Source organism: Bactrocera dorsalis, chromosome 1 (assembly GCF_023373825.1).
Source record: "Bactrocera dorsalis isolate Fly_Bdor chromosome 1, ASM2337382v1, whole genome shotgun sequence".
Classification (NCBI taxonomy): Eukaryota; Metazoa; Arthropoda; class Insecta; order Diptera; family Tephritidae; genus Bactrocera; species Bactrocera dorsalis.
The window spans coordinates 87,167,329-87,186,053 of record NC_064303.1 but is presented as its reverse complement, the minus strand read 5'-3'; the positions used below and the strand labels follow the sequence as shown (position 1 = coordinate 87,186,053).

The window sequence follows — 18,725 nt, the reverse complement described above, 5'->3', positions numbered from 1 at the left end:
AAAAAATAATGCCAAAGAATGTTCTTTCGAATGATAATAAACCTTCCCTATGAAATTTAAATTTTCTCTGTTTTTTCTATAAAAAATTTGGGAACCTCGAAATGGATCACCCTTTAGCAAAGACCGAAGAGTTCAGAACTCCAGATTTTGCAGTTATGGCCTTTACTGAAAGCTCTTGCACACAAACTGACCAATCAAAGACAAGATAAATTCCTTTTTATACCCTTTTTTGCTATTAGAAATGCACCTCTGAAGGGTATTAGAGCTTCGGTGCAGCTGTAGTAAAGGATTTTTTTTATTTTTAATCTTCTTAATAAAATTAACACTATCCGCGCAACTCGATAACCAAATTTAGTGCTATTACTTTTACGCCAGTAATCGCTGCGTATTTATTAACCAATTCATATTAAAAGCAACAAAAACCATTGCATTTTACAATAAATTTTAAAAACTCAAAAAAAAGCAGCAAACTCGATTTGGCAAAATCTATGTGTCTGTATGCAAATCTTGACATTAATCTTATGCATTAAACGGCAGTGAAATCGGACGCGGGCGACCGAACGCATTGGCGGGACCAAAAGAGAGGAGCGCTAACAAGAATGATAGATATAGTACTTAAATTATGTGTAAACAAAAATCGGTAAATATATGTATTTAAGTATGTGTAAGTATGTGAGCAAAAGTGCGTGACAGTTAAATGGTTGGATGTAGACGGCGCGCATGCGCAATGCGTTTCGATTGCATTATTTGTTTTTGCCTGCAATTAGTTGCCATGCGAATGGTAGATAAAAAATAACAACAGTTAACTTGAGTTATAAACATGGCAGCACATACATATTTGCCTCATATTGTTTACAATGTTTACCCAGAATGCGAAATAAATCTTTGTTTTGGAAAAAAAGGAGCAGTGAGTACGGATTGAAACAAAAACTTCGTGCCAATTGCCACTCAGACTGCCATAGGCGACAACTTTGTGCGTGGATTGTTGGTTTTTTACTCGACTATAATTCTTAGAAACGATTTAAATTCAGTGTAATCTGAAGACAAAATTAAAGGCATCTAAATTTTTCATATCTAAATGGCTTATTTCATGAATAAATACATATTTTATCTTAACTAGAAATATGTATTGATAATTCCCCGAACTTTTTAAGAGAAATTATCAATTTTTATCACCTTTTTTTTTGTTAACTTACTATAGGATCATAGAATGAAATAAATAAAGCCTTTAGCCGAGAATGCAGTTCCCTTAAACTTCCTTAAACTATTCAGCTCCTTCAAGGGCTGTGTGAAAAATGGACTCTAGAACAGAAAACTAGGAACAATTATAATGATCATCAAGGGTCATGTAACTCTGTGATCCCATTTTCAGAAACTCGGTCAATCTGCATAATGTGTGGTGAATGATGATACGCCAGAAGGCCGAAGTTTCAGTCAGTGGAAGCAGGATATCTTCTAGGGCTCACAGTCTTCCCACCTACAAGATGTTGGGAAGTTTTGGTGGAAAAAGTCAGATATTTCAAATTCATTATATTGCTGAATAGGTATTAACTGGTTGCCACTTGGGAGGCACAATGCACCTAATGATGGCTTAAGTGCAACGCTCTTGCGCGTTCAAGCAACCAACTGAGAATTTATTATAATAAACACACTAACGGCAAATCCACATTTGCCCACACCAAGCGGTATTTTCAATTCCCACAGCGGTTTCCAAAAGTGTCAGCGGTTAATTAACTATTTGAAATATAAAAATGTTTGCAGTTAATTAACTTTGTGCAAAAACAAAAAAATTTTAACTTCGGTTGCACCGAAACTATTATACCCATCACAAATATTTACAAAAGATTCCTTAAAAGAACTTCGTTGGGAAAATGTTTACTGAAACATTTCAAATGATGAAAAAAGTCTATGGGGATCATTGTCTATCCCGTAGTAATGTGCATGAGTGGTTTAAGCGATTCCCAGAAGGTCGTGAGGACCTCTATGACGATCAGAAGTCGAGCCGGTCAAGATTAGTGATTACCCAAAACAATATTGAAAAACTGCAGGAATTTATTAAGAATGAGCCGAAATCTTCTTTGCGTTACGTGGAAATGGAGTTAAATATCATCGAAGACTCCATTCATCGCATTTTGATAGATAATTTTGGTCTACGGAAGGTGTGCTCCAAGTTTGTTCCACACAAATTGACTGAAGAGCAAAAATTGCTACGATTCCAACATTGTAAGGATTTGATTAAGGAGTCGAGAAAGAACATAAACTACAAATATTCGATTGTGACTGGTGATGAAACGTGGTGCTTTCAATATGATCCCGAAACCAAACGTCAAAGTGAAGAATGGAAGCATCCAGACGTGCCATCACCGAAAAAAAGTCGTCTTCAGAAGTCAAAAATAAAGACAATGCTGATTTGTTTTTACGATTCCAAGGGTATTGTACAACGAGAGTTCTTCCCATCTGGCCAAACGATTAATGCTGTGTTTAACCTTGGAGTTATGAAACGTCTCTTGTCACGCATGCGTCGTGCTCGACCACAATACCGTGAGGCAGGGTCCTGCCGCCTGTTGCACGATAATGCGCCGTGTGATCGGTCGACGCTTGTCACTGATTTTATGACAAAAAACTCCATATTAACCATTAATCACTCACCCTACTCAACTGATCTGGCATTCTGAGATTTTTACCTATTTGCCCATGAAAGGACACTGGTTTCAGGACACTTCAGTTATCCAAAAGGCGACGACCGATGTTCTCAAGAGCATTTCGAAAAATGACCTTAAACACTAATTTGAAATGTTAATTGACCGGGCTAAACGCTGTATCGAAGCACAAGGAAACTACTTTGAATGAAAAAATATAACTTTTGAAAAATATTAATTTTTTGTTGTTTTCTTAATAGCCCTGTTTCTTTTTCGACGAAAATCTATAAAAGCATATAGTTCCGATTGATCTGTTGAAAATGAGAGCAGGTTTTGGGGAAGAGAAGGATTTTTGTAAAATTTCAGGTCGATATCGCAAAAACTAATAGATTAGTTCACGTGTAAATACAGACAGACAGTCAGACGAACATAGCAAAATCGACACAGCTCGTTATGCTGATCATTTATATATACATATATGTATATATTAGGTCTCTTAGGACTTGTTCGACTTTGTTAAATACTTAAATATAGATGTTAAATAGATACATATGGTATAGACGAGTATATAGGATTCAATTAACTGAAGGAGAGGAAATCAACTCATACACAAAGTCATTTTGAAATAGAATATGAAGCTTGATAAGGAATTGTATCAATTTCAAACAGTTTGAAAAGAGAGTTAACACATGTCGTTCCGTTCGTACTCCAAGGTTCCTTTTCTTCTTTTTGACTTAGGTAGTGTAATCAATGTATGAAGAAATCTGAATGCCTTTCTATGTAAAATTTCCGATTAGTAAGCCCGAAATAAATCTGGTCTACAATATTTCCTGCCTTACTAGAGAAGATTGGGGTATTTATACGGATGGGTCAAAACTACTGCAGTGTCTTACAAGTAGATATAACAGCAATTAAAGATAACTTCTATGTTGTTGCAAAGAATGTGATCAGAACAAGGAATATATTTATATAAACGGATAGCCAAGCGGTCACTGAAGCTTACAAGGGTTTCCTCAAACTTAGTAAAATAATGCCTTGATATCTTAGAGGATCCGACATTTGAGGACACAACAGGCCATAAGTCGCAGTGCAAAACCTCACATTTTATCTATGTATCTGATTTCTCGATAAACCGGCAATGAGTTTCAAGACATAGTGATATTCCTGGTACCTGCGAGCAGATGAATTGGCTGGAGCAGACACATCTCTACGATTAGACTCTGATAAAGAAGGAAAGGGGCCGCACATGCCGACTATTAAAATTCAAAAGAAATTACATAAAAACTCTAGTAGGTGTGTCAACGAGCCATTGTCTAATTGGCAGACATTCCAGCAGGGTGGAAATACCATATAACGACTATTGTAGAAGTTTTCAAGAGGAAGAAGAGGGAGACTCTATAGAAAACCTGTGAATGAATGAACATGTGAGTGCAGGGTCGAGATTCTTGACGTTGAGTCAGAATTTGCATATACATATGTACAAGTTTCTATTGATGAACTTGGTCAAGCGTTCTCAGGGGGATTCAAAGAGGACATAATAAAGAGAGTAGATTTTAGTCCCAGTAGCCTCACAATGGACGTTACGAAGCTTCAAGGCACCCAACTTATCTACCTAAGCCAGGCATATGTTTCAGCTCTTTGTAGCGCTCAATATCAGTGAGTAACCCTTGAGGTAGTCAGCTCAGTCACCAAGTAACGTGACATCAGTTGGCATATGTGTGCGTGTATGAAATTTAAAACTGTGAATGCAATTTTTTGCATGCCAGTTAATTCTTTTTATCCCGACTCACAGACACGGTCATTGTCAATTACGAGTGTGTACGAACAAACTAAGGCAGCGGTCAAAGGCCAGACGTGCCGGCGCAGAGTCCCAGATCTAAGTGTAGGCGGTGAACGCAGCATTCGAAAAACACACTGCCGCAATCAACGAGGAAGATTAGAGCGCAGTTACCACACAAAAAATTAAATCATGACAAAGGAACGTTGGAAAGAATAAAAAAGGAGCAATTAAACATAATTGCATTTCCGCTGATTTCTGAGAGCAGTCAAACCGCACTTGCACTGCTGAATAACAGAAATATGAAACCAAAATCAGAGTAGTTATTGACAAATATGTATATAAAGCTGTGTATTCGAAGAAGTGAAACTTATCATACGGCAGTAATCATGAGGCATTAGGACTAGATACGGAAATGCAGCAATATATTGCTAGAAAATCATTCCACACAACACTTTCTTAAATAAACATCACTTTTAAGAAATATTAAAGCTTTTGCGTCATTTTTAACGATTTCACATACTCTCGAAGCCAATCTGTAAGTTTTTTCGGAGTATGTGACCTTCTCGTGAACAATAATAAGAGATCGACTAAGTTAGTTTCGCTTATAATTTATATACTATATACTTTATAGGATATTCGCAGTTTCCTTCTGGTTGTTACAAACTTTAGTATGAAATTTAATAATCACATAAAGGAGTATTGACAGTTGAAATGTTTTGTTAGTTCTCTAATATTCAATTCAGGATAGCTCTTCGTTTTCCAAGTAGTGCAAATGTGAATGAAGTATTGCCCGTGAAAAGAAAATTGACACTCACTACCTTTTCGTCGATTTTAAAGCCGAGTTGCATTTATGTCATTGTGTCTGAATTTGGCATCCCCGCATGTCTAATATGGTCATCTAAATTTTTCGAGCCGTTCAATACCAAGCGAGTTTTCAGGCAAGGAGACTCTCTATAGTGTGACTAATAACAGGAGGTACAATCTTCTTTAAGAGTGTACGGTTGCTGACCCATGCCGATAATATTGAATACTGGATATGAAAGCGAAGCATATGGGTCTGGTTGTGAATAAGGGCGATACGAAATATCTCATATCATCAAACAAACAGTCATTGTGACTTGGCTCGCACGTCACTGTTGACAGTCAGAAATTTAAAGTCGTAGATAATAACGTCAGCCTCGAAATCCAATGCAGAATAACTCTGGCCAACAGGTGCTACTTCGAGCTGACTAGGCAACTGAAAAGTAAAGTCCTCTTTCGACGAACAAAGACCAAACTCTGCAACTCCTTATTTTGCCAGTCATGCTACATGGAGCAGGGGCATGCACGATGACAACATCTGAAGAGATATGTTCGACATTAAGATTATGCGAAAGATTTTTGGTCCTTTGGGCATTGACAACGGCAAATACCGCATTCGATGGAACAATGAGCTGTAGGAGATATAGGACGGCATTGATATAGCTCAGCGAATCAACAGGCAGCGGCTGCTCTGACTAGGTCATGTTGTCCGAATGGGATGGCGATAAGGAAGAACGATTTGGCCGCTGTTCTTGATTCGGCTTTAGCCGCCTGCTGTTTCATTGCGTATGAACTGGGAATTAGGGTTAGTTTATTGTGTAAATGGTGTGTGTGTGTAATGTGTGTATGGGATCCAATCCTTGGTTACCAGTCCAAGGTCCGACCGGAGACTTAATTCTGGTACCATGGGGAGCAGGAGCCCTTGGACTTCGCTCATGCTCATGTTAGTGTGTCCATTCCACACTGTTTATTGGTACTGAAAATGCCGGACATTGTTCTATCGCGTAGCATAAACTAAAAGACAAATATTTTGTAAATGATAAAAAAATATTGTAATTAAAAGTTCGATTTTTTTAGCTTTTATTATTATTTAAAATTTTTAAAAAGTAAAATTTTCAAAAAATAAAATTTTTTAAAAGGTAAAATTTTCAAAAAAAAATTAAAAATTTATTTTTAATCCCAAAATCAGGCGTTTGGTTTTGTGACATCAAATTAAAAATTAAAAATTATTTTTATTTAATATTCTATAATTTAAAAAAAATTTATTAAATTCATAATTTTTTCATGCATTGTTTGCAGCGCTGTAAAGGAGTAAATTAGAATGCTAAAAAATATTTAAAAAAATATTAAAAATCCACCATTTCATAATCACTCAGTTTATTGGGGCTTCTGATGTTCTTAAATCCATAAAATTGTACCATATAGTAAATATAAATTGTATGACCGAGTTATTGCTATTTTATTTACTTTACTTTATGATAATTTAAACACTAGATTAAACAGTATTTAGACGTTCAAAATCATTGTTGGCTATTTTGTACACAATTATGTGAATAACGGTAATACATTTTTGTATGTTTGTATAAACGATTTTATTTATTTTTAGGGTTATAAAGGCTTCGTAATGCAACTTCACTTGATGATTTCTAGAGCTCAAGTCTCACTGCATATTTAGTGTACTAGAAACCGTTATGCCATAATTTCCTGATTATTAAGAGCTTATTAGTGTAAAACTCTGTATTTTTTGCTTGGCGGTGCTGAAATTGAATTTTCTTACTTTTTAAAATATTTGTGTTTTGTGCGAATTTCATTAGATATAGTTTTGAGTTGTTAATAATTTTTTTTTAATGTTTTCAAACAAATTTTCTCTAAATGTTTCACAAAAATTTTCTCTAAATATTTTCGTTTTGAAGTGTAAAAATTTAACTATTTAGATATTTGTCAAACAATTTACAGTTATAGAACCGACAACTCCAACGAATTATAAATAAGTTGTTGTTGTTTTTTTACATTCATTGCAAAATTAATTCGCTAACTTATAGTATGTTTAAAAGTGACTTATGTGTTTAAAACATAAAACTATTTAAAGAGCTGGTTTTGTCTTAAGATTACAAAGCATTGCAAAGGTGGACTCCAAATGATTCCCGCCATAACCTCAACTGCGCGCCCACTTCGACGAACTTCATTTGATCAGTTTGATTAGCAGTGTGCCGATGGGTAGTAGGACTAACGCGACGTAAGGCGAGAAGGCGGCAGCGCCATTGCAACCATCGGTGCTGCATGTTTGACAGAAAGTCGTTTTGATGTATGATGAGCTAGTTTCATGACCGCAGCGATCGGAGGAGTCTTCGTAGTCTTCGTAAAAGCAAGAGCGCGAGATAACACGTTTGCCGTAGACTGTAATAAATAAAATTATAGAGATGAAATGTCTTGTCATATACATATATAATTATATAAAAATACTAGAGGACCCGCCTACGTTTTACTGTGGCTGATACATAGGTAGTACTACTAATACCATCTATATGATTTCTATTAGTTAGATTCTAAGTATTAGTTAAGGAATAATCGCATTTTTGATGAAGCAACAAAAATGAATCAAAAAGCATTTCGTGCGTTAAGAAAGAATTGGTTTTTGGGGTAAAAATACTTTTGAATTTGGGCTGTGCATCAGTGAAATCAATCGAGTCCAATCGATTATCAGCCTGGTGGACTGCATATTAACAAACGGTTCTCAAGCGTGGAAAGACAAAAAAATCGGCTGGGTTATGGCATCAGTCTTTTGGGATGCCCGTGGTATATTATTCATCGAATGATAAATGAGCCAGTTTTAATTCATTGCATTGTGTATTTGATTGCAGTTCTATTCTACCATTCCCAATATTTAGCAATTTTATTATTTTTCAGGAAGGATCAATTAGAAATTGTACACATATACATATGTATTCATCGTTCCCGTTTAAATATTGTATATCTCAAATTTTTTATCAACACTTCAGTTATGCCGCTATTTTTTTATGCCAGACCTTTTGCAATTTTAAATTGACTGTCAAGATACCCCCTCCAATAGTTAGCTACCCATAGATTTTAAGGTTTGAATATTGGATACTGCGATGGTAGCGCCATCTATCGGTCAAACATTCCAAAATTAAGAATTGATTAAAAATGAAAAAAATAATTTAAAAAACATTTTCCAGTGGACCAAATTGTAAATCTAAACCATTCTTGAATCTCCTTGAACATACACACAATATTTCATCAAAATCGGTCCATCCGTTTAGGAGCAGTTCAAATGCAAACACACGGTCAGAAGATTTATATATATAAAGATTAAAAATATTTTTAATGCAGTATTTATAGTTCTTTCTAGTTTGTTTAAACTTTAAAATTATTTAGTTTGCTATATACATTTTAGCTCTGTAGATTTGTTTGTTTTTTAATGAGGTAATATTTTTTCGGAGTTGGTCTTTCTGACAATAATGACTCGGTTTGTCCAATATTCGATTGTTATTGTTGTTGTTGTAACGGTTATTTAATCAAAAAGAAGCTGCTGAAGGGTCACTCTCGATTCTCGTGACAAATCGACCTCGTCGTCTACGTGATGGTTTGACTCCAAGTACACCATATATCAATGAGAGTGAGCCAGTGAAGGTGTTTATGGGTCCACTGTGACTGGCGGTCAGTGCATGTCTGAGGTAAGTTGGTCGGCGTATTGTCTAATTTCGTCGACGTAGTTGAAGAAGGACCCCTTGATGCTGTTGTGAGGCGGTTTCGCTTCAAGCTGGTAACCTCAGGGTTGAATTCTACGAAAGCAACCCAGACACTGTTTGGAGAGGAGTTCAGTATGCTCTTTAACTGGAAGCATGCGGTCCTCACTATTTTTATGTTCGATGAGAGACATCAAGAGGCTGGCTACCTGTTTTAGTCCGGAGTGCATTGATCTAACATAGGGTTAGAATGGCAGTTGGAATTTTAAAGCTATAGACTGCAATATTAATGTCAAGTCTGTACTCCTTCGTACATTTAAGGAATATGGCTGCTGTGGATTTAGTGGTAGGTTTCGTGCAGCGAGAAAGTAAGAAAGATCGAAAATCTTTACTTTTGAACACATTGCATCGAAATTCCCTCTGGTGGTTGAGGGAGTTTCGAGATGAAGAAGTTAAACAGAGGGGGGGAGAGAACCCCACCCTCTTTTAATTTTTTTCAATTTAGAATTTTTACCAGGCAACAATACGGATGATTTCCCAGCGCTCAGGTAGTTCAACCCTGGAGGTGGCGTACATTTTTCGATGTCATCAAGTTGTGCTGTGTGGTTGACTGCACGTGGATCTTCCATGAACTAATGATCTTATTGTGGTGCTGTGCACTTTCGAAAGTCATGCTGCTAGTTTGCTAGAATCAGGAAGTTCGAGAAGAAAAAAGTTATCGGATCTAAGGCTACGTTCTGTTGGCGGGTTTCCCAGGTGTCAGTATTGAGACCACTGTTTCGATTTTCTACACTTCGGGTATTTGAAGAGTGTTCAGTGAAAGGTTGAGAACCTTGGTGAAGTAGGGTTGAACTCAATGCCTGCACGAGTCAGGAGGACACTGAGTAACCCTGCTGCAAGGCGTTGTTCCAGACGTGACAAACTAAAACTCATAGAACCGGATGTTTTGGAAATCGTATTCGGTCGACAATAATCGCCCAGCGGGCGACCATATATAGGTACCCCAAATGCGGTGGTTCTAGTGGATAAGAAACATCCTCTGAGACAAATGTACAGTGCTCATCGCAGACGCTATTGTGGCAGACGCTATGTGGTTTGTGGGCGTATAGAATCTAACTCATGCAAGAAGTACTCGTATAACCGAATGACCATCAAGCACGTCGCACCTTCGACAAGAAAATGTTGTTGAGAGGTGAAGCTCACTTTTAGTTAAATAGGTACGTCAATAAAAAAAATTGTCGCATTATGAGTGATGATCCACAAGACATACAGACGCTGCTTCCTCCACAAAAAGCCATTGTTTGGTGGGCTCTCTAGAAAGAGGCAATCATTGGTTTCTATTTTTTCAAACTTAAACCGGACATAAAGTTACAGTCAATGGGGAAGGCTATAGAGCCATATTTAATGCCTGAATTGGGGGATGTTGATAGGAACAAACTTGGTTCTAACAGGACTGCATGTCATTCAGCCAACAAAGAAATAATTTTAGTGACGGAAACTTTTGGTGAGCGCACTATCTAGTGACAGGGATTTAACACCCCTGAACTATTTTTTTGTGGGATTATGTAAAGCCGTTTCTCTTCGCAAATAACCCCAAACGATTGACGCCTTATATGCTTTTTATATTCGTGAAAACCGCATGTCTAAAAAAACATATTTTCCATTCAAATATATTTCTAACTCCACAACTACATAGATTCCGATCATTTACGGTCATGTAGCGTAAACTGAGAATCACTATGTACAAAAGCCAACAACTACACTATCAAACGCTCTGCCACTTCCTAACCATTATAGCAATCCAACCACCAATTTTCAGCAAGCCCCATTTAAGAAAACCTCTGCCGCGCCAGCACTCGTGACGAACTTCAAATCGACGTCTTACATAGCAGCTGCTACGCTCCAACATTACTGACTATTTTTCAGAGAAAACGCAATTGTTGAAAAATATTGCCAACTGCCTTAATAAGCAACTTGCCGTTACCAAAATGGGCGAAGCTCTTAAAACCACTCCATAACGACGACCAACAAAAACAACAGGCCAAACGATCACGAGGCGTTTGTTTACTTTGAACAACTTATTGTTACTTTAAACGCAAGAGATGTGAGAAAAAGTAAAAAAAAACAACAAAATTAAAATAAAGATAAAAAATTGAATTACAAAACTTGCCGTTTTAAGTTGCAGCGAGAACAATAAAAAACAATTATCTTTGCACGATCGGTCTAACTGTAAGTTTTTCTGTCGAATTGCGTATCTTAAGGAAGAATTTTAGATCTCAATTGTCATCGAGTTTTAATAAGAATTGACATTTCTGACCAAAAATCATAATTACAAGCTAACGATTGGCAGTTATATGGCGAAGTAGCAACAAAAACAAAACAGTTAATTTATGTGTTCAAGTAAAAAATATATCAATAATAACTCAGCGCTGTTTTGCTCCAACGGTAATTTGGTAGTGTGGCGTACAAATGTCACAGTAATTCAATTTTTTGCAATTATTGCACTCATTATTTAACGACTTAATTACTTTTCTGCTGAGCAGTTTTGGCAGCCGTTTTCTACAGTTATGTTGATTTTGCTATTTTCTTCATTTAGATGATTCATTCATGTGATATATTTATGATTTTTCATATATTGTATATGAGGTTTGTACGGAAAGTAATAAACTGAGTCGATTTAAAAAAATTTATTGAACCAATCGTTACAATTCCTTAAAAACTTTCAAAATAGGTTTCTTCTGCGTCGATGCAGCGCTGCCAGCGCGATTTCCAAGCATTGAAGGCGTCACGGACGTCTTGTCCAGGAGGAGCAAATTCATGGTGGACGATGCCTTTGATGTCAAAAAAGACAATGAGCATCGTTTTCACTTTACATTAGCTTATACTTTGGCGATCTCTTCCCGGCGCTCTAAAAAGGCCTGGTGCCACCGAAACACACCACTTCTGAAGCTACATCTGGGCAAGGCTGCTTGTTCATATCAAACTACTCCCTCTCAGATTTACCGAGTTTCACACAGAATTTAATCGCGTACCTCTGCTCTAACGCACGTTGCATTTTCGGCTTGCACCACTCATAGAAGCACGTTGCTTGAAAATGTTTGTCCTGACTCTCCAGGTGCTCGGAGACAACTGACCAGCCGCTCATTCGTTAGCTAGAAATGCTCTCTACCGAATGCAGTCGAAGAGCTCGACATCTCTCGCGAGTCCATTCGAATGATTTTGGTGGATATTTTGGGTATGAAAGGTATTCTAGTTTCACTAGTCCCGATAAAGCTGAATTTTCTTCAAAAAGAGTGCCGTAAACAGGTCTCGTTGGAGATGCTTGATCGTGAGAATTCCGATTCTACATTCAAGAAGAGCATTATAACTGCCGATGGACATGAATTTATGAATTATCGGAATGGATTGAAAAAAGGGACCGAAGCCAAAAAACTACAGCTGCTCAAAAATCATGGCGATGCTCATTGGTTTTTTCGATATTCGTGGTTTGGCGCATCATGAATTTGTTCCGGACGGACAGACGGTGAATAAGGAGTTCATTTGCCAGTGTTGAGAAGTTTTTGAGAGAACATCCGTTGAAAACAGCCGGAATTGCTGAAGAACAATTCTTGGATTTTATATTATGATAATGCTGTATAGAGGCACGATTGTTATCAAATTTAAAGCCAAAAACGCCATAAATACAACGATCAACCACTGTATTTTCCAGATTTGGTTCTGTGTGATTTTTTCCTGTTCTCTTAACTGAAATTGCGGTCTTCAGTCGATCGAATAGATGCAACAAAACTCACAGACGGTGCTGAAGAACATCCGAAAAAGTGCTTTTGAAAAGTATTTCGAGGACTGCAAAAATCTGGTGGGGATTAATTTGAAGGCGAAAAAATAAATATTGATGAATAATTAAATATTTTGCGTTTCATGTATACCACATTTAAATGTTACTATCACCGAAATTTGTACTTAAAAAATATATGTTTTTATATGTTTTTCCAATGTTACTCCACTTCAAATACAGTGAATTTCAGTTAGAACTATTGTTAAAATACGGCAATATCTTATCAAACACCCCTTGAAGTTTCAATCAGCTTGTCAGTTAGCAGGGTGCCCAGCCTGGTCATTAGGCTTTATCGCTGCACCCATCGGTTAGCGACACATACGACAAGTTCGTACAGCATTATTATCGGATATGCCTTTTCTGTATAATATATTCAAATACAAGTGTCAAGATATCCTGGGCGTATCTAGTAACTTTTGATTGGCAGTGCAAACATGTCCGATAAAGTAAACAAATGGACGCATAAAACCCGAAACAAATCGAAAATGGCTGCAGCTAAATGAACTTACGCTCAAGTTGTTTTGCTGTTGATTGTTTGCTGCGTTGAAGTTGGGTTGTTGGCGTATAATCCGCACATAAACAACTATTATGCATATGTATGTATAGTATAGTGTATGGTATAGTATGTATACTATATGTGTGTACGTGCGTGAATTTTTATTTGACGTATGCAAGTTTTTACATTTTTGCTACTTAAGTTTGGTTTTTTCTTTTATTTTTTCCAATGAGTTTACAATTCGAGACAATCACTGAGAATTCCACATCACAAAAGCAATACGAGACTTAAAAAATCCAAGCAAAAAGTGCGCAAAATGCAATGGAAACATGCAATTCTCATGCAATTCTAATTATTATACCTTGAACAGCCAGAAGGAAACGTCGGAGACCCTATAAAATATAATCTTAAATGTCGTAAAGTCGAGGCCACCGAATTTTAATATTTTCGACTCGTTGTTGAAACGTATATAATTTCCATGATGAAATGGCAAACCTTACTGAAGAGAATTGTCAAAAGAGCGGGAAAAAGTATGGCGTCGTATACTGTCCTATCGGTCTACTTATGTAGTGCACTATTGAACAACCCCTATATAAGTTATTGGTTTTCGGAAAATCGAACTGAAATATTTCACACGCCTTTTTATCCCCAAAAAGCGGCATATATGTCAAAACGGCCGACATCGGATCAGTATAGCTTATAGCTGTCATATAAACTAAAGAATCGAAAATAAGTTTTTGAAAGAAAAACTTATTTATTTGGTAAGATATCTTCACGAAATTCGGCATGGTTTATTATTCAAAGCAATGGCATAATATCTTAAGAAATTGTTCAGATCGAATCACTATATCATATAGCTGTCGTACAAGCTAATCGTACAAAATCCATTCCTATTATGAAAAACTTTTTTATCTTCACCAATTTTAGCACGAATAATTATCCTAGGCAACGGTATAATCTCCAATTAAATTATTCAAATCGGATCTATATATAGTATATAATCTATAGCATATATTATAGCTGTCATAAAAATCAATAAAATAAATCTGTTTATATTTTATACTTATATGTTATAAGAAAAGCAACTGAGAAGGGTATTATAGCTCTGGCACAACCGAAGTTTAAGTGTTTTCTTGTTCTTCTTTTTGCTTTTTTTCATGAAAAAAAACGCGAATTGTGCGAACGACAAACTGTGAAAATGCGTTTTCGCTTTTTTATTAGTTTCAGTTTGTGAAGTCTGACGTTTGGCGCGTTTTTGTATGTGTTTTCAGTACAACAGTGTTTGTTGTTGTTGCCGACTTTATTGCTTTTAAATAAGTTTCGGAAACAGATAATGTAGACAAGTAGGCAAATAGTTGGATGCAGTGAACCGCGAGTGCTGAGCATATTTAGAAAATTAGTTTGCAGCGTGTGGGGGAGAGGGGGCAGGGCGTTGGAGCAATATGTGAGACAGTGGTCGCTTGCTGGTCACTGAGTCTCTGTAAGGTATGTTGTTGGTCAAACTTGTCTGCTGGAAGTCCTTGAACCTATTTAGCGCGAATGTGCAACTGTCATGGAACTAGACAGGTTACACAAATATATGCGTTTGTAAATATAGTCTTTTTTTTATTTAATATACCACTATATACAAGTATGGACGAAATTCGATGCAGATTTAGGGTCCACTAGAAGCAGTTATATTTATTAACTGCTTAACTTACGTTGGTGAAATTGAAAATTTTAATTTGAAGTAGTTTCACTAATAGTTCTATAGGTATATATTCGTATACTCGTATACATTTGAAAAAAACTAACCCGGTACTTGCCATTCTTAACGTTAACTTCTGCTGCACCGAAGCTATAATACCATTTCAAAATACATTTTTTATAGCTAAAAGGGCACAAAAAGGAATTATCTTGATTATACTGGTTCGATCTGGGCAATGGGTATGCAGAGATTATGTCCTTGGCTTAGACAATATTCTATAACAAATTTTGTCCTATACAAAGACACAAAGACTTAGTTTTGGCCGTTTAATTTATATGACAGTTATAAGCTATAGATGTCCGATCTAAACATTTTCTTGGGAAATTATAAAGTTGTTTTAGATAATAGTTTAGGCCAAATTTTGTGAAGATACCTCATCAACTAAAAAATTTTTTGTGGAAGGAATAGAGTTGGATCGGCCAGTTTGTATGGCCGCTATATGCTATAGTGCTCAGATATCGGCGGTTTCGACAAATGAGTAGCCTCTTGGAGAGAAAAGGACGTGTGCAAAATTTAAGAACGATATCTTAAAAACTGAGCGATTATTTGCTGGAAATGACTGAATAAAGCCCACCGTCAACAAACTGATTGGACCTTATCAGTATGGCTTCAGACCTGGTAAATCAACAACCGACCAGATATTCACCATGCGCCAAATCTTGGAAAAGACCCGTGAAAGGAGAATCGACACTCACCACCTATTCGTCGATTTCAAAGCTGCTTTCGACAGCACGAAAAGGAGCTGCCTTTATGCCGCGATGTCTGAATTTGGTATCCCCGCAAAACTAATACGGCTGTGTAAACTGACGCTGACCAACACTAAAAGCTCCGTCAGGATCGGGAAGGACCTCTCCGAGCCGTTCGATACCAAACGAGGTTTCAGACAAGGCGACTCCCTATCGTGCGACTTTTTCAATCTGCTGCTGGAGAAAATTATTCGAGCTGCAGAACTGAATCGAGCAGGTACAATCTTTTATAAGAGTGTACAGCTGCTGGCGTATGCCGATGATATTGATATCATCGGTCTCAACACCCGCGCCGTTAGTTCTGCTTTCTCCAGACTGAACAAGGAAGCAACGCAAATGGGTCTGGCAGTGAACGAGGGCAAGACGAAATATCTCCTGTCATCAAACAAACAGTCGTCGCACTCGCGACTTGGCTCCCACGTCACTGTTGACAGTCATAACTTTGAAGTTGTAGATAATTTCGTCTATTTAGGAACCAGCGTTAACACCACCAACAATGTCAGCCTAGAAATCCAACGCAGGATTGCTCTTGCCAACAGGTGCTACTTCGGACTTAGTAGGCAATTGAAAAGTAAAGTCCTCTCTCGACGAACAAAAGCCAAACTCTATAAGTCGCTCATAATTCCCGTCCTGCTATATGGTGCAGAGGCTTGGACGATGACAACAACCGATGAGTCAACGTTGCGAGTTTTCGAGAGAAAAGTCCTGCGAAAGATTTATGGTCCTTTGCGCGTTGGCCACGGCGAATATCGCATTCGATGGAACGATGAGCTGTACGAGATATACGACGACATTGACATAGTTCAGCGAATTAAAAGACAGCGGCTACGCTGGCTAGGTCATGTTGTACGGATGGATGAAAACACTCCAGCTCTGAAAGTATTCGACGCAGTACCCGCCGCGGGAAGCAGAGGAAGAGGAAGACCTCCACTCCGGTGGAAGGACCAAGTGGAGAAGGACCGGGTCTCGCTTGGAATATCCAATTGGCGCCACGGAGCGAAGAGAAGAAACGACTGGCGCGCTGTTGTGGACTCGGCTATAATCGCGTAAGCGGTGTCTACGCCAGTAAAGAAGAAGAAGACTGAATCGAAAGAGCTTGTCACGCTTTTTAGAGCTTTAAAGAGCCTCAGGCGTTTCATTCTATGTGTTACAAACTTCGTGAAAATCTTCAGTATATAATTAATCAATTGGCTTTTCGTAGATTAACGAGTTGCACCACGCTAGACAAGTCTGTTGAAGAGACATGTGGGTAATGAATTCGAAGATCGTTACTTAGACTGCACTGTCGATATTTCTCTTTCGGACCGTGTTTCCAAGGTGAAGTGTTTCTAGTAGATAGAAGAGTGAAGTCAGGAAATTGAAACTGCAATTGTGGGAAAGGGCTTTACATTGAATACTGAGATGGTCATGTTCTGCGACAGGATCCAGACACAATCAATCGCAACGCTATCGACTTGAATCCACAAAGGCAGCCGACGAAGAAGCGAACCACTCTAATCTGGAGAAGGACTTTGAACAACATAATATCTATGGTCCAAAAAAGTTAGAGGCAAATCAAAAGGCTGGCACAAGATTGAAATAAATGGAAAAGTCCTATTTTGAGACTTTGTTCTCCGCGCCGCCATAGGATACGATATTTAAGGACGACATAGCACACCTAACAATAAGATATTCTTTCTTATTGATTTTTATATTTATTCTTTCTCTTTACCAAACGTATTTTTCTAAAATTGTTGGCCCTTGCTTAGCAGATAAAGAACGATGTCGAAGAAGTCTAAAAGGACGTATTTTGACAAGGCATCAAGAATTTGGGATCTTTAAATATTGACGTTGCTTTTTTCATATTAGAAGTGGATGGACTTGATTCGAGAAATAGTTACAAATAGTTAAAAGGCCAGATGACTTATAGTGTGCAATCGACTAACTGGTAAACCACGGGGCTGCATGCCAAGGACTGTCAAGTGGTTGTACATCATGATCGTGCGTCCGATTATCACATATGGAGCGGTGACTTGGGCCTCGAAAGCAACGCAAACTTCGGCAGGACTTCAACTATCGAAGCTGCAACATCTCGCCTGCGTCTGTGTGTGCAAAAGCTCAAGAAGCACTTATATACTATATATAACGTGGCCCTAAACTCTTTTGCAAATTTCTAATTCTGTTACGTGGATCCTGCAACCTAACAACACCTGGTTATCGAGTGCACACCAGTCTATAGACGCAGGAGAAAGACCCTAGGATCCATGTTTCCAAATAGAGATCACATCGCCTCAGAGCAACTAGCAATATATTACAATTTATCATGATATGCAGGGGCTAAGTGAGTCGTTGTGACTTAGGAAAGGGCACAATAAACCTAAGGTAGCGATGCAATTCTCATTTATTTATCTATCTATCTACATATCGAAGGTCAGCGCAAAAATGAAAAACAACGAATCTCAATTCATAAGTAGTTCGCCAAATCACACGAGCTTCGCCAAAAAGTAGTGTGCAAGATTCATTTTTAAATGGAAAATCTGCTGTACTTAAACCCAGAGCTTTGACTACAGTTATTCCTTTACGCAATTGAGCAATTGAGACATGCAAATTTACTTTAAAGTGCTTTACTGGAATAACTGCGAAGTGTCGTTGGAAACGGATAGCAAAAAGGCAATATTGAGCAACGTCATAAAAATGCGCGACTGACGCAATTACCTGCTGGCAAACATTATGGTATGTGCACATATGTACAATAACACAATGATATGTACGAATGCACTCGTGCAGGGAAAAAATGCAATGAAGATACAAGCAACAATTTGTTGCATGCGCGATAAAGTAGAAACAAACGCAATAACAAAGCAACCGTAAAAATTGCGCTCAAAACTAAAGCAAGAAACACTTAAAATGATAACAAGTAAGGTGTGGTCGAACTCGAACGGCACCGAATATTATGACGGTACAATTGACGTTGCTCTTGTGCAATTGAGACGAT

At 37.6% G+C, this 18,725-nt stretch overlaps 1 protein-coding gene across 1 annotated transcript in view; it reads right to left on the bottom strand.

Moving 5' to 3' along the window:
- Positions 1-6,649: 6,649 nt before the first annotated feature.
- Positions 6,650-18,725, bottom strand: part of LOC105233276 (uncharacterized) — a 44,730-nt gene continuing 32,654 nt past the window's right edge. Inside the window, exon 3 of the mRNA XM_011215314.4 lies at positions 6,650-7,617. Within this exon, the coding sequence (XP_011213616.1) occupies positions 7,403-7,617 (215 nt within the window). The 3' untranslated portion in view covers positions 6,650-7,402. The remainder of the gene's footprint in view (positions 7,618-18,725) is intronic.